At 43.9% G+C, this 25,658-nt stretch overlaps 1 protein-coding gene across 1 annotated transcript in view; it reads right to left on the bottom strand.

The window, feature by feature from the left end:
* LOC140389788 (probable cation-transporting ATPase 13A4) overlaps positions 1–25,658 on the bottom strand; it is a 220,058-nt gene that overhangs the window by 36,885 nt on the left and 157,515 nt on the right. The window contains exons 24-27 of the mRNA XM_072474309.1: positions 22,406–22,502; positions 20,857–20,929; positions 19,177–19,351; positions 1,959–2,167 (exon numbers count right to left, since the gene is read on the bottom strand). Coding sequence (XP_072330410.1) covers positions 1,959–2,167; positions 19,177–19,351; positions 20,857–20,929; positions 22,406–22,502 — 554 coding nt within the window. The remainder of the gene's footprint in view (positions 1–1,958; positions 2,168–19,176; positions 19,352–20,856; positions 20,930–22,405; positions 22,503–25,658) is intronic.

Here is a 25,658-nt window from a genome sequence, read left to right as displayed (position 1 = left end):
TTGAATAGGGGTCGGTGGCAGGGATATCCATCTCTGCTTTTGTTTGCTTTGGCAATCAAGCTACTGGCCATAGTTTTAAGATCTTCTACTGAGTGAAAAGGGATAAGGTGGGGAGGGAGGGATCACAGGGTATTCAGATCATCTGCTTCTTTATATCTCGGACCCAGCCTCCAACACGAATAAGATAATGAGGCTACTAAGGAGTTTTTGCTCCTTCTTGGGGTACAAGTTGAATTTGGACAAGAACAAATATTTTCTGGTGAATCTCCCAAGGAGGGGAGCTGATCTGGGGACGTTGCCTTTTCATCTTGCCAGATCTAGCTTTCGTTAGCTGAGAATCAAGGTGGCCCACGAGTGGGCCTCACTTCAGAAATTAAATGATGCGGGTCTGGTGAATGAGTTTAAATCTGGCTTTCGGAAATGGGATAACTTACCCAGTCCTTGGTGGGCAAGAGTCAGACTGTTAAAATGATTGTCCTCCTGAGGTTTTTTTTTTCAGTGTATCCCCATTTTTCTCCCCAAATCTTTCTTTGCTCGAGTCAACAAAGTGACACCTTCCTTCATTTGGGTGGGCAAGACCCCAAGGTTTCATAGAGCGTTTCTTCAGAGAGAGAGAGAGAGAGAGAGAGACAGTCGGATGGCTTAGGGTTACCTAATTTGTTATTTTATTACTGGGCATCTAATATTGAAACGGTACTGGGGTGACTCAAGGATCCGAATTCCATATGGAGGCAGATGGAGGTGAGCTCTTGTCGTGGTCCTAGCTTGGAGGCCTTGGTAACTGTTCCCTGCACAATTTACCTCCGGTCTGGTAGTAGTGGCTATTCTGTGGATTTAGAGGCAGTTTAGACAACATTTTAAGCTCGGCTCCTTATCGCTGTTAGCCCCTATTTGCAGGAATAATTTCTTGTGCCAGCAAGTTTGGACTCGAAGGTCGCAAATTGGGATAACATATCAGAAGCCTGTGCACGGCGTGTTTTCAAAAGAAACATAGCTGGCAAAACAAACTGATAACAAATTATTAATTGAGGTAAGGAACTGAATCTGAAACTAGAGGATGATGGTGAGAAGTATAGTCATTACTTGGTGATTGGCAAAGGAGAGGTTGTATAGAATAAGATGATAGTAAGAAAAATGAACTACTTGCCTCTCCACCCTACGAGACAATACCTCAGTTTGCCAGGACAGATAAGGATCAAGAAAACGAAAGGCGGATGCTGATCATTCCCTCTAATGGCAGTGCCGTTATTATGGTGGATTTTCATTGTAGGTATTCTACCAATCAATTAGGTCAATCCGTCCTGTCACCACACACACCCACACCCACACGCACTTCGAGCGGAGGTTGCTGAATAATGGGAATTGTCATTGATTTCCCCGTGGGACTCGTGGAGTACGAGCTCCTCAGGTAGGTGGTGGAGGCCACCCGCCTGGGTCTCGTTATGAGCAAGGTATAAAAGCAGGCGCAACTCAGGGCCTAGTCCTCCCAGCTAGGATTGTACTGGGAGTGAGATGCTGCATTATGCAGACGATTGTAAATATGTAAATAAATCCACCGTTGCTCTGAGTTATTATAGGAATATTTGCAAATTCTACTCTCCCTAGTCAAATGGTAGGACAACTAATTGTAGCATCTTATTATTTCCTCAGATGAGATTGGCTAACTGAGCAGAAAGAGTTGGAATCAAACCTGAGAGTTCCCACTGTAAGTTGATGATCCAGGAGAGGTGTAATTAATATTTTCAGAGGCATTTAGTGCACTTAGATAGGACATAAAATGTAATAAATTGGCACATCAAATACTGCATTCTGGATTTCTGAAAATCCATATCTTCATGCTAGCTTCTAAAGAATAGCTTCAAAACAATTATTAAATACATACATGCATCTATATTCAGCTGAAAATCAGAAAAGAAAATAATTTAATTGAAAATAATTGAAATAATAAACTTCCTTACAGTTAGTATAGATTGGTTTTCGATATGGCTTTCCTTTGCTGAATACAATTGCTGTTGTTATACAGTTGAAAAGGGATAGAAGGTACACAGTGGTATTCTCATAACTCCGATAGCTATCTTCATTTTTTGCCAGTGTGGTGGCAATAGCGTTTGTCGTCTTGTTAATTGTAGTTACGTCGTCATTGGTTAGATTTGTGGGTTTACAAGCTCTGCAAAGAGAAATAACTGAATAATTTTTAATACAATTATGAATTCATTAGTACTTTTGATCATACAAAGGATTTTTGCCAAATATTAAAGTGCGTCTGTCCCTCTTTAATGCCCCATAACCATTGGAGGTAGGTAGAAAAAGAAACATGATCAGGCTCATTGCCATTTCTTGAGTACTCCAGCATAAAAAGTCTTGTGCGATAGGTTAGTATATATTGGCAATAGCTCGATTAGAGCTGGATTAGTGTCAGAGGTACACTTGGTCCCATTATTCAAAAAGGCATTAAAGTAAATTCCTGGGAGAGAAAATCAAACAAAGCATTAAGCAGGCTGCTGATCGATAATCACCCAGTTTTTGCATAGGGTTCCTCTGTGCTGGAGAAGTGAACAGAATGTATCATTGCAGATGGTACAAATAAACACTCGGCAGATAGGGTAGTTATAAGGTAGTTCCATATACAGCTTTAGAAAGCAGAGATCAAACCTATCCAATGTTTTGAACAGTTGGTGGGAATGGAGAATTAGGGAGACTGAGTGAATATTGGCTACTTGCATTTCCAGGCAGCTTTTGATAATGAGGCATTAAGTGAAAATAAAATACCTCATGGTGTAGAAAATGAGATAGAAAGATTATATTTTTAAAAAGGATTACGAAAAGGGGCCTTTCAATGGATCTTTCCGAATGAGCTTACTTAATAAATGAAATGCTCGATTGTTCAGGCCCCTTCTGTTCATTATATGCCTTATAACCAAGAAGAGAGCAAGGCAATATAATAACTAAATTGGTAGATGACACCAAATTGTGTAGCTAAATCAGTAAAAGGGGAAAATAGATTGAAAGTTGATATGGATAAATTGCGGGGGGGGGGCAAGTGTGGCAAATATTTGTCAATGTAGGGAAGTGGAAAATTACAAACATATATACCTAAAATAAGGGTAAAGAATTTAATGTGAATGGGCGTTAATTATAAATGAATGTAAGGGAGGAAGAATTGGAAGTGATCATTGGCTGTTTCCTCAAGCATCAAGTTCAGCATGCGGAGGCCACTGCCAATGTTAACAGGTCCATATTATTTGGCCAATTCATTCCCAGCCAGGATTATAATTATACGGTTATACAATACTTTGATGTGACTATATTTCTTTTTGGTCCTTATGTCCTTAGGAAGGACAATTTGATATTGGAAAAAAGGCATATGAACAACGAACAGGAGTAGGCCATTGAGCCTTTTGAGCCTGCTCTGCCATTCATGGATGATTTGATAGTAAACTAGGGGCTGGTTTAGCACAGGGCTAAATAGCTGGCTTTTAAAGCAGACCAAGCAGCCCAAGCAGCACGGGTTCAATTCCCGTACCAGCCTCCCCGAACAGGTGCAGGAATGTGGCGACTGGAAGCTTTTCACAGTAACTTCATTTGAAGCCTACTTGTGACAATAAGCGATTTTCATTTCATTTCATTTCAACTGAAATCTGCATCCTGCTGACCCCAATAACCTATCACCCCCTTGCTTAACAAGAATCTATCCACATCTGCATTAAAAATATTCAAAGACTCTGCTTCCACCACTTCGTCAGGAAGAGAGTTCCAAAGTGATGGGTCGAATGGCCTCCTTCTGCACCGTAGGAATTCTATGATTCTATGACATGATTTTGTGAGAGAAATAATTTCACCTAATCTCCGGTTTAAATGGGCAAACCCTTGTTTTAAACAGTGACCCCTAATTCTACATTTCCTCAAAAGTGGAAACATCCTCTCTACATCTACCCTGTCAAGACCCCTCAGAAACACATGTGTTTCAATAAAGTCACCACTTACTCTTCTAAACTCCAGTGGATGCAAGCCTATCCAACCTCGCTTTAGAAAACAACCCACACACTCTTGGTATTAATCTACGAAACCTTACCTGAAGTGCTTCCAACACATTTACCATCCTTCCTTAAATAAGGAGATCAATGATGTGCACAGTCTCCAAATGTAGTCTCACTAGTACCCTATACAACTGAACTTTTGAGTTCAATTCCCCTCGCAAGAAATGATAATATTCAATCAACTTTCCTAATTAGTTGCTGTACTTACAGATTAAGCATAGAGGGCAGCATAGACGATTCCTGGCCTGATGGGATTGAATTATAAAGATAGACTTGATTCCTTGAATTTTTACTCATTAAGAGGGTGAGAGTTAATAATTCTATAAAATAACATATGAAATTGGAATCTCCTGGAAATTCCTTAATCATCCATGTGGGGTTAGAGAGTATATTTTTACGAAGAGCTTCAGGTTTGGTTACAAGTCTCGAATTTCTTGTCTCTTCCAGGAGGAGAAAAGGAATGACTGACAGATGATCATGAAATCAGTTGATCGTACCGTTAGGAAAACAAAGGTATTTTTAAGGGAATTAGATTTATATTGGTAAACATTAGAAAAAGAGGTATAGTTTTAAGTGTGTTTAATTTAATATTTCTATGCTTACAAGGATAAAACCTATAGTTAGATTCATGCTGGACAAATGTGTTTGTTTGTGTGGGGTTGGTTAAGTTCCAACTGTGTTTCTATTGTGCTTAGAGAGGGCTACAGAATGAAGAATAAGTAGGTCAGCGGGGGAACATGGGTGTTGCTTAGCAATTGGGGCCTTGAAACATTTAGAGAAACGATTAGGTTTTAGTTTAACTAATTTGATAGCAGTAGGAGAGGTCAGCATTTATTGCCCATCTCTATTTGTCCTTATGAAGGTGGTAGTGAACTGCCTTCTTGAACTACTGATGTCCACGTGGTGTAGTTGCACCCACAGTGCTGTTAGGAAAGTATTTCCAGGATTCTGAAGCAGTGACAGTGAAGGAGTGGCGATACATTTCCAATGTATTTCCAAGTCAATACATTTCCAAGTCAAGATGGTGTGTGACTTGGAGGGGAATTTGCAGGTGGTGGGTTCCCATGTATCTGCTGCCCTTGTCATCCTATATGGTAGAGGCTGCAGGTTTGGAAGATTCTGCCAAAGGAGCCTTGGTGGGACTGTAGTGCATCTTGTAGGTGGTACACACCGTTGCCACTGTGCGTCGGTGATGGATAGGGTGCCAATCAAGCAGCTGCTTCGTTCTGTATGATGTTAAGCTTATTGTGTGTTGTTGGAGCTACAATCATCCAGCCAGTTGGAGAGTTGGTACTTGTGCCTTGTAGATGTTGGACTGGTTTTGGGGAGTCAGGATTTGAGTATTCTGATTAATTAAGTTATCTAATGATAATCCAATTTTTAAAATCATAGCACTGTAACAATATCAAAACATCGGTTGAGCATCCTTTATCCGAAATTCAAAAGGCTCTGAAATCTGCACCTTTTTTCGAACGCCGACGTGATGTCACGAGTGGGAAATCCCACACGGCTCTGATAAGGTTCCCCGGGTAATGCGCAGGTTTCAACGCGCTGCAGCCGGTTACAAACCCTAGTCGGGGCTGCCTTGGCAATTCAAACCTGATCATAGTCAGATGTTAGTGCATTAAATTATATTACTCACTGATCTTTGGGAAGTACACAACATATTTCGCCCCCTCAACCATTATATTCCAAAATCCAAAAAATTCCAAAGTCCGATACACATCCGCCCCAAGCATTTTGGATAAGGGATGCTCAACCTGTGTAGCTTATGTCAATGAAGTGGTGGAATGGGTTGCTTCATAACTTATTTATAGTTAATGTGAAAATATCAAAAATATTAGTGGCTCTTGATGTAATAAAAGTTTAGGTAAGGCAACTATACTCATATAGAATTTGCAACAGTTTTAACAAAGCCAACATCAAAGCTGATTATAATAATAATAATCTTTATTCGTGTCACAAGTAGGCTTACATTAACACTGCAATGAAGTTACTGTGAAAATCCCCTAGTCGCCACATTCCGGCGCCTGGTTACCGAGGGAGAATTCAGAATGTCCAATTCACCTAACAACACATCTTTCTCAACTTGTGGGAAGAAACTGGAGCACCCGGAGGAAACCCACACAAACACGGGGAGAACATGCAGACTCCGCACAGACAGTGACCCAAGCCGGGAATCGAACCTGGGACCTTGGCGCCGTGAAGAAACAGTGCTAACCACTATGCTACCGTGCCACCCATGTTATTATTGATCATGCAAGTCATTGTTTTTTATATTTAACTTGAAAGTTGGGAGGGGAGGCAACCCCGGATAGCCCAGCCTCATCCAGTGGCATTCCTGCGAGAGAATGGGCATGTGGTCAGTAAGAGGGAAGGACCATTTCCTCTGACAACCCCACTTGAGAAAGGGTGAAGAGGCAGTGGATCCTCACTGCTGTGGCATAGGCCAACCTTGCCAGTGACTGCTGTCTCCTCATTCAACACCGTGATCTCCGGGCTCTTTTCCTCATAATGGGGGTGAGGACTTTGATGTCTGGAACCCTACCACCCATATGGGCCCTTTCCTGCCTGTTATGGACCAACTTCTCCTGCCGGGACAGAGAAAGGGCATTGTGAGCTGCATGCTTTTCACAGTAACTTCATTGCGGTGTTAATGTAAGCCTACTTGTGATCCTAATAAAGATTATTATGCTTGATGCATCAAGGGATGTCTATGTCAGGTGGCATGTGTGGGCACCGTCCCTGGGCATGGAGGGGCTATGCTGGTGGGTGCCAGGGTATGTTGATGCACCATCACCATGATCAGATATGGAAAGGGGTTACGAGGTGCCAGCCACTGACTTGTTGGGAGGGGAGGTGTGAGGGGTTGCCGGAGGCCAGTGGGGTGGCAGGCGGGAAGTTACGCCCGAGATGACACTTTGTACTGTTCCCGTTAAATCGCGTCCTTTGTGTCACCTTGTTCTCTAAACTGAATCTGGAAGCAAGAACTGCAGCAAGCCAATAAAGCCTAGCTTGCTAAGTATAAATTTTGTGCTGAATAAATATTTCTTGAGTTACATCGCTAGATCGTCTCATATTGCCTGAATGGTTAAATTCTCAAAGGAATAAATTAATATTGTGTGTGCAGACTCACAGATTTGGAAGTTAAACACCCCCCAAAAAAACTAACATGCTTCCACTGCTTTCTGGGCGGGAAATTCCACAGACTACCCTACTACTAAGAAAAACATCCTCCTCATTTCCATATTGAAAAGGAGACCACTTATTTTAAAATGTGTGCATTAGTTTTAGTCTCCCCCAACAGAATAAAACATCTTAACAAGTTCTCTCAGGGTCTGAAATAGAACTATAGAAATGTTAGGCACAGTAAGAAAACATTCAAGTTCATCCTTTCTGCACCAGCCGAAATATAATAAACTAGTCATCCATTCTAATCCCACCTTCCAGCACCCAGTCGTAATTTTGCAGGTTACAACACTTTTGTTGCAAATCCAAGTACCTTTTATATAAGATGAGGGTTTCTGCCTCTCTTACCAAACCAGGCAACAAATTCCAAACATCCACCACCCTCTGGGTGAAAAGTTCTTTTCTCATACCCTCTCTTATCTTTCTACCAAACACCTTTAATCTGTACCCCCAGTGGAAATCCACATCTAAGGTTCCCCTTTACCCACCCTGCCTGTCACTTCCTCAAATAACACAATTTCCCTTTCATAACACCATGTTGACTCTGCCCGATCTCATTATGATTTTCTGAATTTCCTGCGATAACCGACTAAATAATGGATTCTAGCAATTTCCCTGTGACATATGTCTTATAGTTTCCTGCTTTCTGTTTCTCTCCTTTCTTGAATAAAGGTGTTACATTTGTCATTTTCAAATCTGCTGGGACCATTGCAGAATCTGAGGAATTTTGGAAGATTATAACCAATGCCTCTTACCAGCTCCGCAGTCGAGTACAGGCCATCAGGTGTTGGGGACATCTCAACCTTTAGGTCTTGCAGTTTTTCCAGTATGTTTCCCAGGTGATGGCAGTTGTTTTAAATTCCTCCCTCCCTTTCATCTCTTGATATTCAAGTATATTTGGGAAGTTCTCTCAATCTTCTCCAGTGAAGACTGGCACAAAATATTTTTTTAGTGTTTCTGCCATTTCCCTGTTTGTCATTGTTAATTCCTCAGGCTCACTCCCCAAAGGACCAAAACGTACTTTAGCTACGTTTTAAAAATTGAAATATTTGTAGAAATTCACACTATCAGTTTTTGCATTTCTAGCTAGCTTTCTCACTCTTTTTTAAATCTTTCTTTGCTAAAATCTGTCTAATCTTCAGACCAACCATCAATCTTCACTGAATTAGAGTCTTTCTTTCAACTTTAGGCTAACGTTCACTTCCTTATTTAGCCACCAGTGATGCATCCTTCTCAAGGAGTTATTGCTGAGAGTTATTAAATATCTCCTGAAACATTTGCCACTAAGTCTCTACGATCCCATCTTTTAACCTATTTTCATGGTTCACTTTAGCCAACCCTGCATCCATACCCAACTAATCTATTTAGGTTTAAAACACTTGTCTTAGACCCACACATCGCGCCTTCAAACTGAACATGAAATTCTATCATGTTACGATTACTGTTGGATTCATCACTCCTTTACTTTGAGGTTATAGATTAATCCTGTCTCATTGCACATGATCAGGTCTGGAATAGCCTGCTAGTTGTAGCCATCTGGGATGGCCACTTCCCGATTACAAAATGGACACTTTGCAAAGATTGCAGGGAAAATGGACAATACTGAGAAAACAAGCAGGTTCAGGGTATGTCTGCATATTGGAGCCGCAGCTCCCAGACAAAACCAAAACTGTAGGCCCATTAGCATACTAATGGCCCATCTCCGGGAACAAAAGAGTAACATTTGAGTAACCGATACTAAGGCAGACATCCCGGCGCCAGAGGAGACCGAAACAAAGCAGGCCAACGGCCACCTAGGACACGCCCAGCCATTAGGGCACCCACTCCTTTATTAGATGAGATCAATATGAATGATCAAGAAATGGCCCAATTGATTGGGGCCAAGTCCAAGGCCCGCCCAAAAGAGCATGAAGCCCCTTTGGGTATAAGAAGGAGCCCCCAAGAGAGAATCGTTCTGTTGGACCCGGCTCTCACCAAGGAGAGACCCGTCCACCAGCTGCACCAGAAGCAAGTCAGTCCAACGCACGCTACCAGACAGATGACCTTAGCTGTTCCCCTTTACCAGTTCGACCCCAGCAGCCTCAGAACCGAACAACGGCCATTGTTCCTCTGACTGAGTGGGTGCCCGAAGCTACGTATAGGCTTTAGCAGTAGTGATAGTTTAGTCTGTAGTATTTGTGCATGAGTATATTTAACTGTGTGTGTAAATAAAGAAGCATTGACTTTGAACTAACTAACTGGTGTATTAAGTCTTTGATCAGTATTCGGTTTGAACCTTTTGGTGGTATCGAAAGATACCTGGCGACTCTAGAGCAAACGTAATTAGAATTAAGGAAGGCGATCATATTGACCGCCATATTCATAACCAAATAAATATAGCAATATTTACTGGCGACCTCTGACGGGATTCGACCTAGAAGTGGCCTAGTCACTCCGAGAGAACCCAAATTTGAATTGGAATCCAATTGGAAACAGAAAAACCACAAGTGTGAGAATGATACTGATCAAACCTCCGAGATTCGGAAGTGTGTTAATGCATGTGTACGAACCGGGATATAAGGTAAACCTGAGAGATACAAAACTGTCGGGAGTTTTGTAGGCTGGAAATTAGCATAAGCCGTACCCGTGTTTACATCACCACTTTATCACCCCCTGTTCCAAATTCATTAGAGAAGCCAGAGATAGAGAGAGAAATGGCAATGAAGGCATTGGAACGCCTTATGAACCCCCAAGAATTCGAGGTTGCAGCGACCAGTAGAGTAGGACAGTGTCCCGTATGGGAAGGAGAGATCAGAAAATATCTCAAAGGGAAAGGATGGCCCCTTTGGAGTGAATTCTGCGCCAATGACGAAACAGGTCCCGGGAGTATAGGACATACTTGGTGGGAGAACCTGTCAGAGATTCATAAGAAAAGCTTGGGGAAAGCTCGCAAGCCGATGGCAATCGTGTCCTGCTTGGCACAATTGCGAGGCACAGAGGAGGTCGTTAGGACGCTCCGTAGAGAGATTGAGGAGAGAGACAGAAATAGTGAGGGAGATGTGAGCGAATTTGATAAAGAGAATAAGGAGGTAAGAGAACAATTAGCAGTGAGGGACAAAGAGGTGGATGATGCCAAGTGGGCACACCAGTCTTGTCTCGGCCATTTGAGTAGTTTTTAGACCCAGTACGATAAGGCCTACCAGGACACGCAACGCACGGTCTTGGTAAGACAAGAAACTGAGCAACAGGTAGAACAATTGCAGAAACAGTGCAATGATTTAAAAGCAGCCCTACGAGCCCTCCACACTTCCAAGACAGAAAAAAGGCAGAGCTCCGTAGATCACGCAACGTGCCGGAAGCAAATTGCAGAATTGCAATCTCTGCTTTCTGTCCAGAATGGGTTTCAAAGTACGTTTGGACCCCAGTTAGACCAGGAGAACGGCCCCGAGTGGCAGGAGTTGAATGAAACTGCCCACAGATACGGACATGGGACATGTACGCAAGAAAAACCCTAGAAAAGGAAAGCACCCCAACCCCCGACTGAACAGGCAGAACACACCCCCATGAATCCTGTAACCACACATCGAAGGGCCGTAGCAGAAGGAAACACAGATTTCCTATATACAACCCCGTTAACCATGACCCAATTATGGGATGCGTGTGGAAAAATTACACCATTCCTTCCCACATCAGACCCCCACCAGTTTTTCGCTAGAGTTAAGCAGCAGGCTACCATGTACGGCCTGGAAGAAAAGGAGCAAGTGAAGCTCACAGTTTTAAGCCTCGACCCTTCAGTCATGGCAGCCCTTCCTGACCCACAGAATGTAGGAGGAGGCACACTCCAAGAAATGCACACAGCGATCCTGGATGCGATCGGCTATAACAGAGGAGACCCCGTAGAAGGCCTAAACAAGTGTAGGCAAAAGAAAACAGAGCACCCTACAGCGTTTGCTGGACGCTTGTGGATACATTTCACAACAGTATTTGGGGAGTTAGCCCGCGCCCATTTGTCCGCGGATAATATGGCCAAATGGACTCGAATCCTAGTCTCTCATGCGACAGAGGCATGGGAGACCAGTAGTAGCAGGCAAAGTCCGGGGACACCCCATAGAATTTCTTTGGAACACAGGAGGGTGCCGCACCACACTCAATTCCTCCACAATGTTTCAGCAAGACACGTGGCCCACAAAAGATACCATCACACTCAGCGGTTTCACAGGTCATTTACAACAAGGACACATCACAGCCACTGTAGCGATACAAATAGGGAACATTATGACTAAACACCCCGTAGTTTTGGTCGATCTACCCCAGACAGCTGAACACATCCTAGGAATCGACTTTATGAGCTCACATAACCTCTCTTTGGATCCGGTAAATAAATGTGTTTGGAAAATGGCAAAGGCATCACGAGCCCCCACCATGCTCACAGTTGGAGAGTATGCAAACAGAATCAGCGCAGTAGGAGACTTCTGGTTCGACCCTCGAGCCATTAGTCAGAATAAAGAAGTTAGGGAAGTCCTACAGCAACACAAAGCAGCATTTTCACAGCATAAGCACGACTGTGGCAAGGTAGCTTGCTTGGTGAGCATTACAGGTCCCGACCCCAGAACCCAAAGGCAGTACAGTTTTCCCCAAGAAGCAGAGGGAGAAATCTCAAAGGTAAAAGAGAGTTTGCTTAATCAAGGCGTACTCCGATCAGTAGCCTCCACAAATAACGCACCAATTTGGCTCGTCAGGAAACCCAATGGATCATGGCGACTGACCATTGATTACCGGGAACTGAACAAAGTAACACCAGTAGCAGCTCCCACCGTAGCCATGGGTCCCGAGACTATGCTCAAACAGGGACTCCAGTCAAAAAGAATTTCGGTTTTGGACATTAGCAACCATTCCATTGGATAAAGCGTGCCAATACAAATTGGCATTCACATTCCAGGGACAACAATATACGTGGATGTGCCTTCCACAAGGCTTCCACAACTCCCTCTCCATTTTCCACCGACAGCTGGCAAATGGATTAGCAAAATTTTCCCGACCCGATTGTCTGGTCCAGTATGTAGATGACTTGCTACTACAGACAGACACAAAGGGAGAGCACATTTCGCTTTTCGCCGAACTCCTCGGACTCCTAAAACAGATTGGATGTAAAGTCAACCCCAAGAAGGCCCAGATTTTGCAGGAAAAAGTGATTTACTTGGGTACAGTAATCACTCATGGTAAACGTGAGATCGAGCAAAAGAGAATTAACTCAATGGTCAAATTGCCCCTTCCCCATAATGTCTCAGCTCTCCGGTTATTTCTGGGACTGGTTGGCTACTGCCGAAACCACATTGACGGTTTTGCCACCAAAGCAGTGCCCCTATTCGACCTTCTCAAGAAATAAGCACCTTGGGAATGGCTTTCACAGCACACGGATGCCGTGGATGCTTTAAAGAGAGCCCTCAGCACAGCCCCCGCATTACAGGTCCCAGATCCACTTTCCCCGTACGCAATCGAAGTCGCAAGCACCGACCGAACACTTTCGGCCGTGCTTCTCCAGGAACGCCATGACCGATTAGGCCCCGTGGCATAAGCCTCACGCGTGTTAGATCCTGTCGAGCAAGGATTTTCTGCCTGCGAAAGGCACCTGCTCGCAGTTTTTTGGGCAGTACAGTACTTTGTCTACATTACAGGACTCAACCCCATCACCATTCTCGCTGAACACACCCCAACACAGCTATTATTAGACGGTCGACTTAGAGATGGCACAGTCAGCCAAATCCGCGCAGCCCGTTGGACCCTTCTGTTACAGGGACGGGACATTACAGTTAAAACAACCAAGACCCACACTTTCCTAACCGACAATTTGCAATATGCAGGTACCCCACATGAGTGTGAGACCATCACCACAAACCATAATTCAGGCCCATTTATACCTAAATCAGCGCCCAGGAAAGCAGGTAATACACCCCAGAGACCCCAGCCCACAGACACGTGCGCACCCCTGAAAATTTACGTGGATGGCTCCTCCACAGTTTTGAATGGAAAGAAATCACCGGTTTCGGCATTTATGTAGAGGACGCGCAGGGACGCGCCCTAGAAGAGATTTCATTAAAGTTGCCAGGACATCTAGGCTCGCAGGCAGCAGAACTGGCAGCCATAGCTTACATTGTTGATCAGCTTGACTCTTTTCCGACCCCAGCAGACATATATTCGGACAGTTTATATGTCTACAATAGTTTAACAGAATTCCTACCCCTGTGGGAAACTAGAGTATTAGTTTCCGCAGACAGAAAGCCCCTACCCTCAGCCCCATTACTCCGGCATATCCTAGAGACAGCTAAAGATAGAAATATGGTATCATTAAGGTTCGCAGTCATCACCGTTCTTCCCCCCCTGGTAACGTTAAAGCAGACACCCTAGCGAAGGCAGGTTCCAGACATGGTTACTTTTGGACCCCCCCAGTACACACGGTTCAGGTCTCACAGACCAACATTCAAGATCTAGTGAAAGCCCAAAAGGAAGATGAAAAGCTCAGGGATGTTTTAAAAGGAACCTTCCCAGCCCCATACGATAAGTTTAAGAACGCAATAACCACACATGACAGTATGATTTTGAAAGACGGCATTTATGTAGTTCCCAGCCAGGACAGGAACCAGATTATTTGTCAGTTCTGTGACAATCATGGACACCAAGGCATTGAACCCACCCTAACCCACCTCAGACCTCTCTGCTGGTGGCCTGATTTAAAAGCCGATGTAACCCATTAATTGAAAATTGCTTGATCTGTGCCCAGAACAATCCGGACAGATATGCAAGAAAGGCTCAGCTTAGTCACACCCGCCCCGTTAATGGCCCCTGGACGAATTTGCAGATAGATTACATAGGACCCCTACCCCCATGCAGAAATGGTTTTAAGTATGTGTTGGTGGTCATCGACACCTTCACAAAATGGGTGGAAGCTTTTCTATCCAGAACGAATACGGCCAAAACAAAAGCTAAAATCCTAACCCAGCACATCTTTACAAAATGGGGCCTCCCACGCAGTATAGAGTCCGATCAAGGCTCCCATTTTACAGGGCGAGTAATGAAGAACGTCCTCACAATTTTCGGAATGAGGCAGAAGTTTCACATAGCCTACCACTCCCAGTCAAGCGGTATTGTAGAGAAGATGAACAGAACTCTAAAAGACACTCTCAGGAAAATGGTGCAACAGCACAACAGCACCTGGGACTCAGTTCTCCCATTTGCTTCAATGTTCTTATGAAACACGGTATCCACGTCCACAGGATACACCCCCCACACCCTCATGACCGGACGGCCCATGAAAGGGACAGAGTATTTATTAGGACTGGATTTGGCCAGCTCCGCAGTCAACGCCCTCACACATGAAAATGCTGTACAGCAGCTTATTGAGAATATAAAGACAGCCCAGCTCGCAGCAGCTGTGAGACTTGGGACCAGGAGGAAACAAAGCAAGGCTTGCTTTGATAAAACGGTACACGCCACCGAGTTTGTAGTAGGGCAGCAAGTGATGCTTTCCCTATACAACCCCAGTTCATTCCTTTCCCCCAAACTTTCCGGACCATACTCCATTTTGGACAAAGTCAGCTCCTCGGTATACAAGATCACATATCCCAATGGCAAGTCTGCGTGGTTTCACATAAACCAGCTTAAGGTTTATGGCTCACAGAACAACCATGCACACCACATCTCGCTCGCAGCAGCAGACAAGCACGCCCCGCCCACAGATGACGCATTCTGACCCTCCCCCAGCCAGTCCAGCCCGTCCTCAGACACATCTTCAACTCCACCCCGAGGCACGACTCCGCCTCTCCCTTCCTTCAACCAGCAGCGACAGCGACAGTGATAGCGATAGCAATGACGACAGCCACAGCAACCACGTTATGATGACACCCCTGCACCAGACCACACTCCCAGCGAATCTGAGCATGATTCCAGTGACCCCTTCGAAATCACGTACATCAAAGCCCCTGACCCAGACCCACCGGCCGACGATTACGGATTAAAACCTAGTAGCTCCAACCTCGACACACGATTCTGGCACCGAGACAATTCGTTCAGGCTCATCCGGAATGATGAGATGGACCCCAATTCGCCCCAAGCAACTTTAGCCAAACTACTCCAGTCAAGAGTATGGCAGCCGGGACAAGATGATGACATAGAGTCTGACTCCCACCAAACAAATCCCTTTGTGACCCTGTTCGCGACTGAGCAATGAGGTGCCCACATGATGGTAAAAAGGAACTGATGGAGAGATACGGTGTCCTTTCTGATGGAACCTGCCCCATTTTTGTAATGTATGTTTATTCGTTTAATGTACATGTTAAATGTTGTTTGTGAATTTACAAGTTTTCATGGCCCCACGCCACCACTCTTTTAACGCCTTCCACCTACATCACTGTAAATTGAGTCTATCTTCACTACTGTAAAAGGTCGGATACTAACCTGCCTCCCTTCTCCAGTGCTATTTTACAGGTGTGGAGCATGATGGAGTGGCTACGCATCGTCTGTCTGATATTTGGCCTCACTTCGCTTGGCGTGTTATTGGCGATGGACATGGAAAAGGGGAATATTATGTATCTGTGTAGTCCCAAGCAATCTACAAGGATACATCACCTATGCAAAGGTGATGTTCTTCGCTGCCCCCATATACGAGGACATGGTATCGACTCATGGAAGGTCATCAAAGTTAAGGAGAATGCAGGAGTCATGAAGCAGTTGCACCGGTCCCGGCGATGGGAAGGGAACATTATATGGACATTGCCTTGTTTTTGGAATACATTAAATTTGATTTTGGATGTGTTAAGAGTGGTACAATAAAGGTAAAATCAGGCTGTCAGAAGAGTGTAGGAAGAGGCTATGAGAAAGAGAAAGGGACTAGAGAGAGGATGGGGCGTATGAGAAGGGAAGTACAGCTAGAACGTAGGTTACCGGGAGATACACTTAAGTTAATTAAAGGCCAAACTGAGGAAAACCCGGGTAGTAGTCAGTGATCGGAATTATTTTATTTGCGGCCTTACCATCTTGGGAAATGAAACCTTGGGAGCCCTCGGGGCAATAACTAAGGAGTTGTCTCAGCTACGGTTGTTTGCAATGCAGAACCGGTATGCTCTTGACTATCTTCTGGCCCGTGAGGGTGGGGTATGCGCCATAGTACAGGGCAAGTGTATCATGGGAGTTCAGGACTTGACCGCTAACATCACTAAATTTATGGATCGCATACGGGATCACTTGGACGGGATGCAGGATCCTGGCTCTTGGGGTAACTGGGGATTTGGAGGATGGAAGGACTGGTTGATAAATATGGCCATGTATCTAGTGGTAGCTATCGGCTGCATCTTTGTGGGCCTGGCCATCCTTAAATGTGTGATGGGTAGAATGCGGGGTGCACTGGATCAGATCACCGCCCCAATCACCGAAAAAAAAATTTAACTGTTAAAATCCATGAGGGTGAGGCAGATGAAGGGGGGCTAAGACAGGAATTGGAAATGCAGCGACGGATCTTTTTAGATGAGGAACCGTAGCTATGGATTGGATAGTTCGGTTATCATGGAATGATAAAAGGAGGGAATGACGAATGTGATATAAAATAGTTACTTTAGAGGTACTAGTTAATGTAATGTAGAAATAAGCCACTTTGATTCTGGCAGATAGAGACAAAGGGATTTGAGACCGCATGGAAAAAGCAGGAAGAGGTGTGTCTATGAGAGTGATGCTGCATTGATAGGGGCCAGAGAAAGGGATTGGAAGTGAGACAATCAGAATAGATCAAACAGGTCAGGAGGGATATAGGCTGACCTATGGGCGTCGAGTATGTGAAACTTGATACCATTTGAATTGATTTTGCAGAGATCCCTTTGTCTCTTTGTTCATACGCTTTCTGGAGTGTAGGAGACTGGATGTCTCTTATGTTTCTGTAAGATGAATTAAGCTTGCAAGCTAAATAAATAACTTCTTTTTACGTGCAAATCCATCTCGACTTTTATTGAGGCCAGACTGACGGAGAAAGAAATTTGGGAATCAACACACTGGCAGTTAATGGAACAAGTTTATCGACAGACAACCGTTCAGAGGAACTAGTTTGTCGGCAGACACCAATCATAACTACTCTCCTGCTTTGAAGGTAATCACGAGAGGCAGCCCCCACGACGACCACATTCTTACCTGTTCTTGCCGGTCGCTCAGGCAGTGGAGAAACGGCACTGGTCCCTGCCTTGCCTGAGGACCCCCTCTGGTCAGCTCGGGTAGAGCACAAACGGCACTGATCACCATCCTACCCGGGGATTCCACCCATTTTGTTCCCGCTGCGGCCCATACGCACCCCATTTTGGCACTTTTAGTTTGAAATTTATTTTGTTTGTTTCTGGCGACCCTTAGGTTGCTTCCGTATGCTATTTACATCCTCAAACACTAGGACGGTAGATCGCACGGGCTGCGAGACGGCTCGCACTGTGTCAGTGTTTTTCTCGGATGTCTTGTCCAAATATTCGGGGTTTTTTTAAATGAGGGAGTCACAGATGGTGACCAATTATAATGGGTAATTGGCATCAAAGGACAGACATACAATATCTTAAGCAAGATAATAACAGATATTATGCTTGTGTCCACAGAACTCCGGAACCTCAGAACCCCAGAGGAAGAAAAGGAGAAGACCGACAAAAGGAAAGATGAAGACAACCTTCATGTTTTTCACCTGAATCTTAGCGAGATCCCTTCAGTTGTGCACGGACGCTACCCCCCTGACGCCTACCACACAGGCCGTGAATGATTCCCATCCCTGCCATACACGGTACCCCGAGATAGTTAACCCCGAGATAGTTAACCCCGAGACAGTTACCGACACCCCGACCTGGTGTGACAAGTTTATCACCTGGTATTCACTATTTTACATAGTTGAAGCACTCTTAGTACTGGCGATACTCTGCAGTGTCATGCAGACACTTTGCAAAGATTGCAGGGAAAATGGACAATACTGAGAAAACAAGCAGGTGCAGGGTTTGTCTGCATATTGGAGCCACAGCTCCCAGACAAGACCAAAACTGTAGGCTCATTAGCATACTAATGGCCCATCTCCAGGAACAAAAGAATAACATTTGAGTAACCGATACTAAGGCAGACACCCCGACGCCAGAGGAGGCTGAAACAAAGCAGGCCAACGGCCACCTAGGACACGCCCAGCCATCAGGGCACCCGCCCCTTTATTGGACGAGATCAATATGAATGATCAAGAAACAGCCCAATTGATTGGGGCCAGGTCCAAGGCCCGCCCAAAAGAGCGTGAAGCCCCTTTGGGTATAAGAAGGAGCCCCCAAGAGAGAGTCATTCTCTTGGACCCGGCTCTCACCAAGGAGAGACCTGTCCACCAGCTGCACCAGAAGCAAGTCAGTCCAAGGCCAACGCACGCTACCAGACAGATGACCTTAGTTGTTCCCCTTTACCAGTTCGACCCCAGCAGCCTCAGAACCGAACAACAGCCACTGTTCCTCTGACTAAGTGGGCACCCAAAGCTAAGTATAGGTTTTAGCAGTAGTGCTAGTTTAGTCTGTAGTATTTGTGCATGAGTATATTTAACTGTATGTGTAAATAAATAAGCATTGACTTTGAGCTAACTAACTGGTGTATCGAGTCTTTGACCAGTATTCGGTTTGACCCTTGTGGCGGTATCGAAAGATACCTGGCGACTCTAGGGCAAATGTAATTAGAATTAAGTAAGGTGACCATATTGACCGCCATATTCATAACCAAATAAATATAGCAACATAGTTGAGGCAAATTACATAAATGCAGTTAAGGAGCAGTTAGAATGCACTAGGTTGAGAAAGGAATAGAAGGATATGGATAAGCCGAAGAAGGCTAGGGGGAAACATTTGTGAAGCATAAATACTAATGTGAACCTGTTGAGCCAGATAGCCTGTTTCTGCGGTGCAAATACTTTAATAACGTAAAGCAGGTTAATGCTTTGTACCTGTATATATCTCTGTGTGTGTACCAAGGTTGTTGCTGAACCATTATGAATCCAAACACATGTAATACCAGGCTAAAAACAACATTGAGAATAACTGACAGCAGTAAAGGTGGAGAGATAAGCTGGCCAGGGGGTCGATTCGAGTCCAACTGCGGATGTGCATGATTGAAGCTCACTGAAATACAAACAAACATTTGAATTAGCTCCTGTCCATTCATTTACAAAAATATCTTAGATCTGCTGAAAAGCAGATCTTTGGGCAATGTATTCAATATGTATTCAATATGTATTCAATAATATTCAACAATATTCTCAAATATTTAATGAAAAATTATATGCCATCACCATGACAATATTCAAGAATTAATGAACTGGCAGTGCAGTTTTTATAAAGAATAACAAATCTACGATTGAGTCACAGGGCTGCAACATATTCAACAGGTCTCACTATTTTAAACTGGAAAAGCAAAGAATTTTGAGTGTACATTACACTGTTGAATACACATTTTATGACTCACAACACCAACAAACCAAATTTGGATTTTTGTGAAGTTTGCAGGTGGAACATATTCCACTGTCATTCCCAAATTGGAGCAAGCTTCTGGCTAAGTGATAACATTCCCACCTCTGTATTTGAATGTGTAGGGTTAAAATTCCAGGCCAGACAATCCTGGTGATAAAAACCAGAACAATGGTTCTTAATTCTGGGTTGGCATCCAATGGGATACTCACAGCTGCTAAGTGTAAGGGCAGAAATAGGGTGGGGGGAGGGGGGTTTAAAAGAAGATTGTTTCAAAAAATTCTTTAAGATGTTAACTTGGTAAACTTTGAATACAGCTGAAAATGGTTTTACCACAAAAAATAAATCAGTGTCAATCTACTACCTTTAATAATATTCTTATTAGTGTCACAAGTTGGCTTACATTAACACTGCAATGAAGTTACTGTGAAAATCCCCTAGTCGCCACACCCCGGCGCCTGTTCGGGTACACCGAGGGAGAATTCAGAATGTCCAATTCACCTAACAAGCACGTCTTTTAGGACTTGTGGGAGGAAAACGGAGCACCCGGAAGAAACTCACGCAGACACGGGGAGAACGTGCAGACTCCGCACAGACAGTGACCCAAGCCGGGAATCGAACCATTGAAATATAATGGCGAAGCGTGACTGAAAAAAATAATTACAATACTGTATAGATTGTGGTAGTGGTCAATTCCTTAGTAAATTGATTAACAGTTTCATTCAAAACCATGCATAAAGCACTTTAGTTAGTTTCTGCCCAAAAGCTGTAGTTTAAGTTTTTTAGAGCCTCCTTGATGCCAGAAATCCATACAATTCGGAAACGCCCAATAGTGATTAATTCACACTGGAACTAGTGTTATGTCAAGAGCTTGCCTCTAGAGTCAATGTTTTGAAAACCAGCACAATAGAAAAGTTGCTAAAACTCAATTTGTTGCAAACACAATTTGTGTTTAAAATTCCGCAAGCTTTCGCATCAGTTGCAATAATATCAAGGGAATTGCAAACAAAAATGCCAGCACAATCAAGCAGAAACTCTGGGTAATGCTGTTGTTTGCTCAGCTGCTCCAGAAGTACGTTGAAAAACAAATTATGCCAAAAACCAAAATCCATTGGTATCAGCTATAAAATTCACTGAGACACAGCAGTAACGATACTTACTTGTGATACCGATAATGGTTGTAATAGCCAGATCCTCAAACAAAAATTGATAATTCCCAAAAGTATTTGCTTCCTAAATTGAAAAATTAATTTTATATCAATACATTGAAGATTTGTAGCTTGTAAATTTAATGTTAGAACAATATCTACAGACTCTGCAGCTGCTAAGACTATTGCCAGTGTGTCTGGGCAGAAAGTAGGTTGTACACTACAGAAGTAACAGTAACACAAAATACATTTCTCTACTACATTAGCATGCAGGTGACAGCCAAAAATAATGGCTCAATTTGATTGAAACTTTTATATATGTTGCTTTATAAAATAGTTGGAGTTGTGAGATTTCAATGGGCCAGGATGAAAGCCTAATTGGCACATTTAGGGCGGCACTGCTGCCTCACCGCTCCACGGACCCTGGTTCAATTCTAGCCTCGGATGACTCTGTGGAGTTTACACTTTCTCCCCGTGTCTGCATGGATTTCCTCCAGATGATCCGGTTTCCTCCCACAGTCCAAAGGTGTGCAGGTTAGTTGGATTGGCCAAGCTAAATTACCCGTTAGTGTCCAAAAGGTTAGGTGGGGTTACTGGGTTACGAGGATAGGGTAGAGGTGTGGGCTTAGTTGGGTGCTCTTTCCAAGGGCTGGTGCAGACTCAATGGGCCAAATGGCCTCTTTCTGCACTGTAAATTCTATGATTCTATTCTTTGTATCATGTTATGTGAATTTTGTAGACTGGAGGAGCTTTGGTTCAATTTTTGGAGTGTTAATGGATTTCAGCTGGAGTGGCCAGGACAGTAAGCCTCGATATTCTTGGTTGGAGAGGAAAAAATGGGCCGATGCTTCAACTCTTGACTGACGTTCAATCATCCTGGCTCGAAAATGTACATTTGCTTTGACTGAATTTAATCCCTGGATTCATACAAAAAAGACTGGGAAATTGTACACAATTACACAGACTGACAACATCTAATGGAACCATAAACGTGATTCAACATCTTCAGAAGCAGAAAGAAATAAGGTTGAAGGATATAGATAACAAGTGAGTTTTGAAAATGTATAAAACTTGTTTAATCGAGATTCTTGATTAGAAATAATATTCAGCAGGTCAGGTGAATAATTAGAATTTTAAGAAAAATCAAAGTCAATGTAATGTCGCATTAAATAAGTGGATTCAGATTTTCTTGGTTCAAATATGATTTTTAGCAGCAACCAAACATTCTGATGAAAGGTGATCAACCTGCAATGTTAACTCTGTTCCTGCCTGCATGGATGCTGCCTGACCTGCTGAGTATTTCAAGAGTTTTTTGTTTTCAGTTCAGATTTCCAGCATCTGGAGTGTTTTGCTGTTGTTCCAGAAAAATAAATTTGTCTTTTCTTAATTCCAGTCTTTCAAATCTGAACGGATTTGATGCACTTCATAAATGGTGGTCTGAGTTTTAACCAAGGTCTTTAGAATCCACACATAAATATGTATATAGAAAATTTGGCCGAGTGAAATTAAAGCGTGAACATTTTCCAAATCAGGAAAAGTGAATTTAAAAAAATACTCATACCCAGTACAGACACAAAACCCCAACATACTGGATCAAGCTGTAGAGAGCCATATACTTAAATATGCAAAACGAGGAGACCAGTGCTGCCCTTCCCTCCCTGTTGGGGAAAAGAAAGACAATATAAAGACATTTATCATTAAGCTGTTAATAAAAACATTATACAGCACGGTAGCATTGTGGATAGCACAATTGCTTCACAGCTCCAGGGTCCCAGGTTCGATTCCAGCTTGGGTCACTGTCTGTGAGGAGTCTGCACATCCTCCCCGTGTGTGCGTGGGTTTCCTCCGGGTGCTCCGGTTTCCTCCCACAGTCCAAAGATGTGCAGGTTAGGTGGATTGGCCATGATAAATTGCCCTTAGTGTCCAAAATTGCCCTAAGTGTTGGGTCGGGTGCTGGGTTATGGGGATAGGGTGGAAGTGTTGACCTTGGGTAGGGTGCTCTTTCCAAGAGCCGGTGCAGACTCGATGGGCTGAATAGCCTCCTTCTGCGCTGTAAATTCTATGATCTATGACTTGTCTAATGATTTTCATTCTCCGACCTGCATGCCTAGCCTGAATCCATCCCCTTCTCAGGGACAGTCAGTGATTACGTCTTTCTGGACGTCATGCTACTGAAAGACATAAGATGCTCATCGTCTGAGTTACAAGTTCTATATCATGTAACATCCACTGTATCGTAGCCCATGAAGGCACATTTACAATGCTGATTTCAGCATAAACACTGCACATCTAATGGTGTGAAGGTGGGTACACTTTGAAAAATTAGCCATTTCAATGTGAGGCTTTTTCTCACTGCTTAAAACTTGTCTGGAATGTATTTCTGAGGCAGAGTAATGGATATGCATGCAGGGCGAGATCCTGGATTAGTGTTTCAAGATATCTTGTGGTTCTATTGAATTAAATACAAGAACGACAATGACTTACAATGTTGAAGGAGCTACTTATGTACCACATTTAAAATCAATAGAATTTTAAGCCGAGTAATTATTTCTGGCATGAGGCTGAAACCCGGCATAATTCAGGGCAATGTGATAGTAACATTGAAAAATTACAGATTATTCGCTGAAGGGTGTACCACACCCTTCCCCCACCCCAACTAACGTCATGGACATGCAAACAGGTTTTAAATATAGTGATAAGTGCCATTAAGGCGATTCATGAGATAACAAGCAATCATCTGGGCAGCAGTACATTTTGGAAAGCTTCCTCAATACATGCTCAATGCATTTTTTTTCTGCCCGCGCAAACGTGAGCCAGTGGCAGAATTTAATACCCCTCCAGAGGCCAGCTGGGAGGTGGGGGAGGCAGACAGGAAGGGCGAGGATGGACATCCCATTCCCGCCCATCTCTTTCCACATTTATGCCTTCCCACCAGTCTCTACACACAAACTGGCCACCCCCATTCTGCACCTTGCTTGGGGTCTCGCAGTCATGCTTGCCCAAAATCCACAGACTTACCTCAAGTCGAGTACCATCTTCACTTGTTCTTTGGGACGTGTTGTGGTCCCAGCAGTGGCCACTACCTTCTGGCACTGCTGGATTGACTGACAGCGTTCTGGCCATGACTTTCTTCCCTGAAGGGCAGAAATCCCACTCTTAACTAATTGATGCTCACTCAGTGTAACATCACTGTACGACAGCTGGATTTCACGTCAGCGAGGTGCCTAGTGTCTTTTAGGTTGGCGCGGGGGGGGGGGGGGGGGGGGGGGGGCGTGATGCCACGGGTAATTCATTCCTCTGTAAAATCCACCCTCATGTTGCAGTGTTTCATTGACGACACACACATTGCTTTGCAGGAGCCACTTATGCCACTGCCCTATACCATAATCGAGAGAGATTCCACTCCCTCAGCCTCCAGCTCTTGGGTGATCATAGGCAGTGCACCATGCAGGAGAAAGTCTGTTTCCTGGAGTATTTATTTTGTGACAGTCCCTTATGCCAGCTCCATTTGGGTCACTTTGGCAAACTAAATAGTGGGTAATGGGTGACAAGGGCTATCTTCTGATAATATAGCTAATGGATTTGGTGCCTAATTCATGCACACATGCGCAGCTTGCTAACAATGAAAGCCATACTGCTACAAGAAATGCAACAGAGCAGTCTAGTGGTGTGCTGAAACATTAGTCCACATCTTCTGCTGGTCTCTGGATCTTTGGAGACCGAATGCATCCAGAAGATGCACAACCGCATCCCTCAGAAATCCCAATGTACTGACTGTTGAAATTTCCCAGGAAGTTTGAACTGCTTATGGGCAATTCCACTGCTCTCCAGGGCCGATCAAAAAAAGTCTCCAAATCTGAATTAGAATAGAGTCAGAGACTTTGGACAGTTCCTATTTACTTATCCAGGCAATGTTAGCCAGAAAATTATAAGTCTAACTCATGTGTAAACTATACAATATCCTGCTCCGACCTTACCTCCCGGCAATACCATGTCTAACCTCTCAACACTCCAATTATCCCTGACTTGATCTAACTAGCTACCACCATCTCAGTGACCTGACCTGACTAGCCCCTAACTTGACAATGCATCCAGACCTGACCTACCTGCCCACCCTACCCACCTGCCACCGTACCTACAGAAATAGCAGGCAGCCAGCATGAGAGAGAGAGAGAGAGAGACAGCTTCTTCTTTCAGGGTATAGAAGCTTCTGCATTCAGACAATAGGCAACAGAGCAGAGAGCGAGAGCTGCTTTCACCTTGACGGTCTAGTGGCTTCTCCTGGGTTCTCTCTGAAAACCCCACCTGACACAAATCAATTGCTGTGAGTTACTGTCTCTGGCCAATTCATTGGCCACCAGCCAACCAATAGAAATGAACCCCTCCAATCTCTTGGGTGCCATAAAGTCTGGGTTCTTCTGCCCAAAATACAAAATTTTATAACACAGTGTACTATTTTGACACTTCCTTACTTACGCTGCTTAACTTAAAGATGCATCTCCATTAATGACGCATGAACCAAAAACAATAAAGACAAAATAAAAGAAATAGGAACTAAGGGAATCAATGGGAAGGGCCCTTGGTAGCATACACAAACATAAACTAATCATTCTTATGCATTCTCTTACTCACTATCTTCTGTGTAACTTGGCGTATCTTAGTATTCTTACTCAATGCTAACTCCATGGGTGTAAGATGGTCTTTGAGGATGATCCCAAGCAACTCTGACCCTAGAATACCCAGCTTCAGACTGCACCATCTTGGCATGGGCAGCAAACACCTTGGTTGGCGGGCTGACATGCAACTACAAGGGC

This window comes from Scyliorhinus torazame, chromosome 14 (assembly GCF_047496885.1).
Source record: "Scyliorhinus torazame isolate Kashiwa2021f chromosome 14, sScyTor2.1, whole genome shotgun sequence".
Classification (NCBI taxonomy): domain Eukaryota; kingdom Metazoa; phylum Chordata; class Chondrichthyes; order Carcharhiniformes; family Scyliorhinidae; genus Scyliorhinus; species Scyliorhinus torazame.
This window is presented reverse-complemented; position numbering and strand designations above follow the sequence as displayed.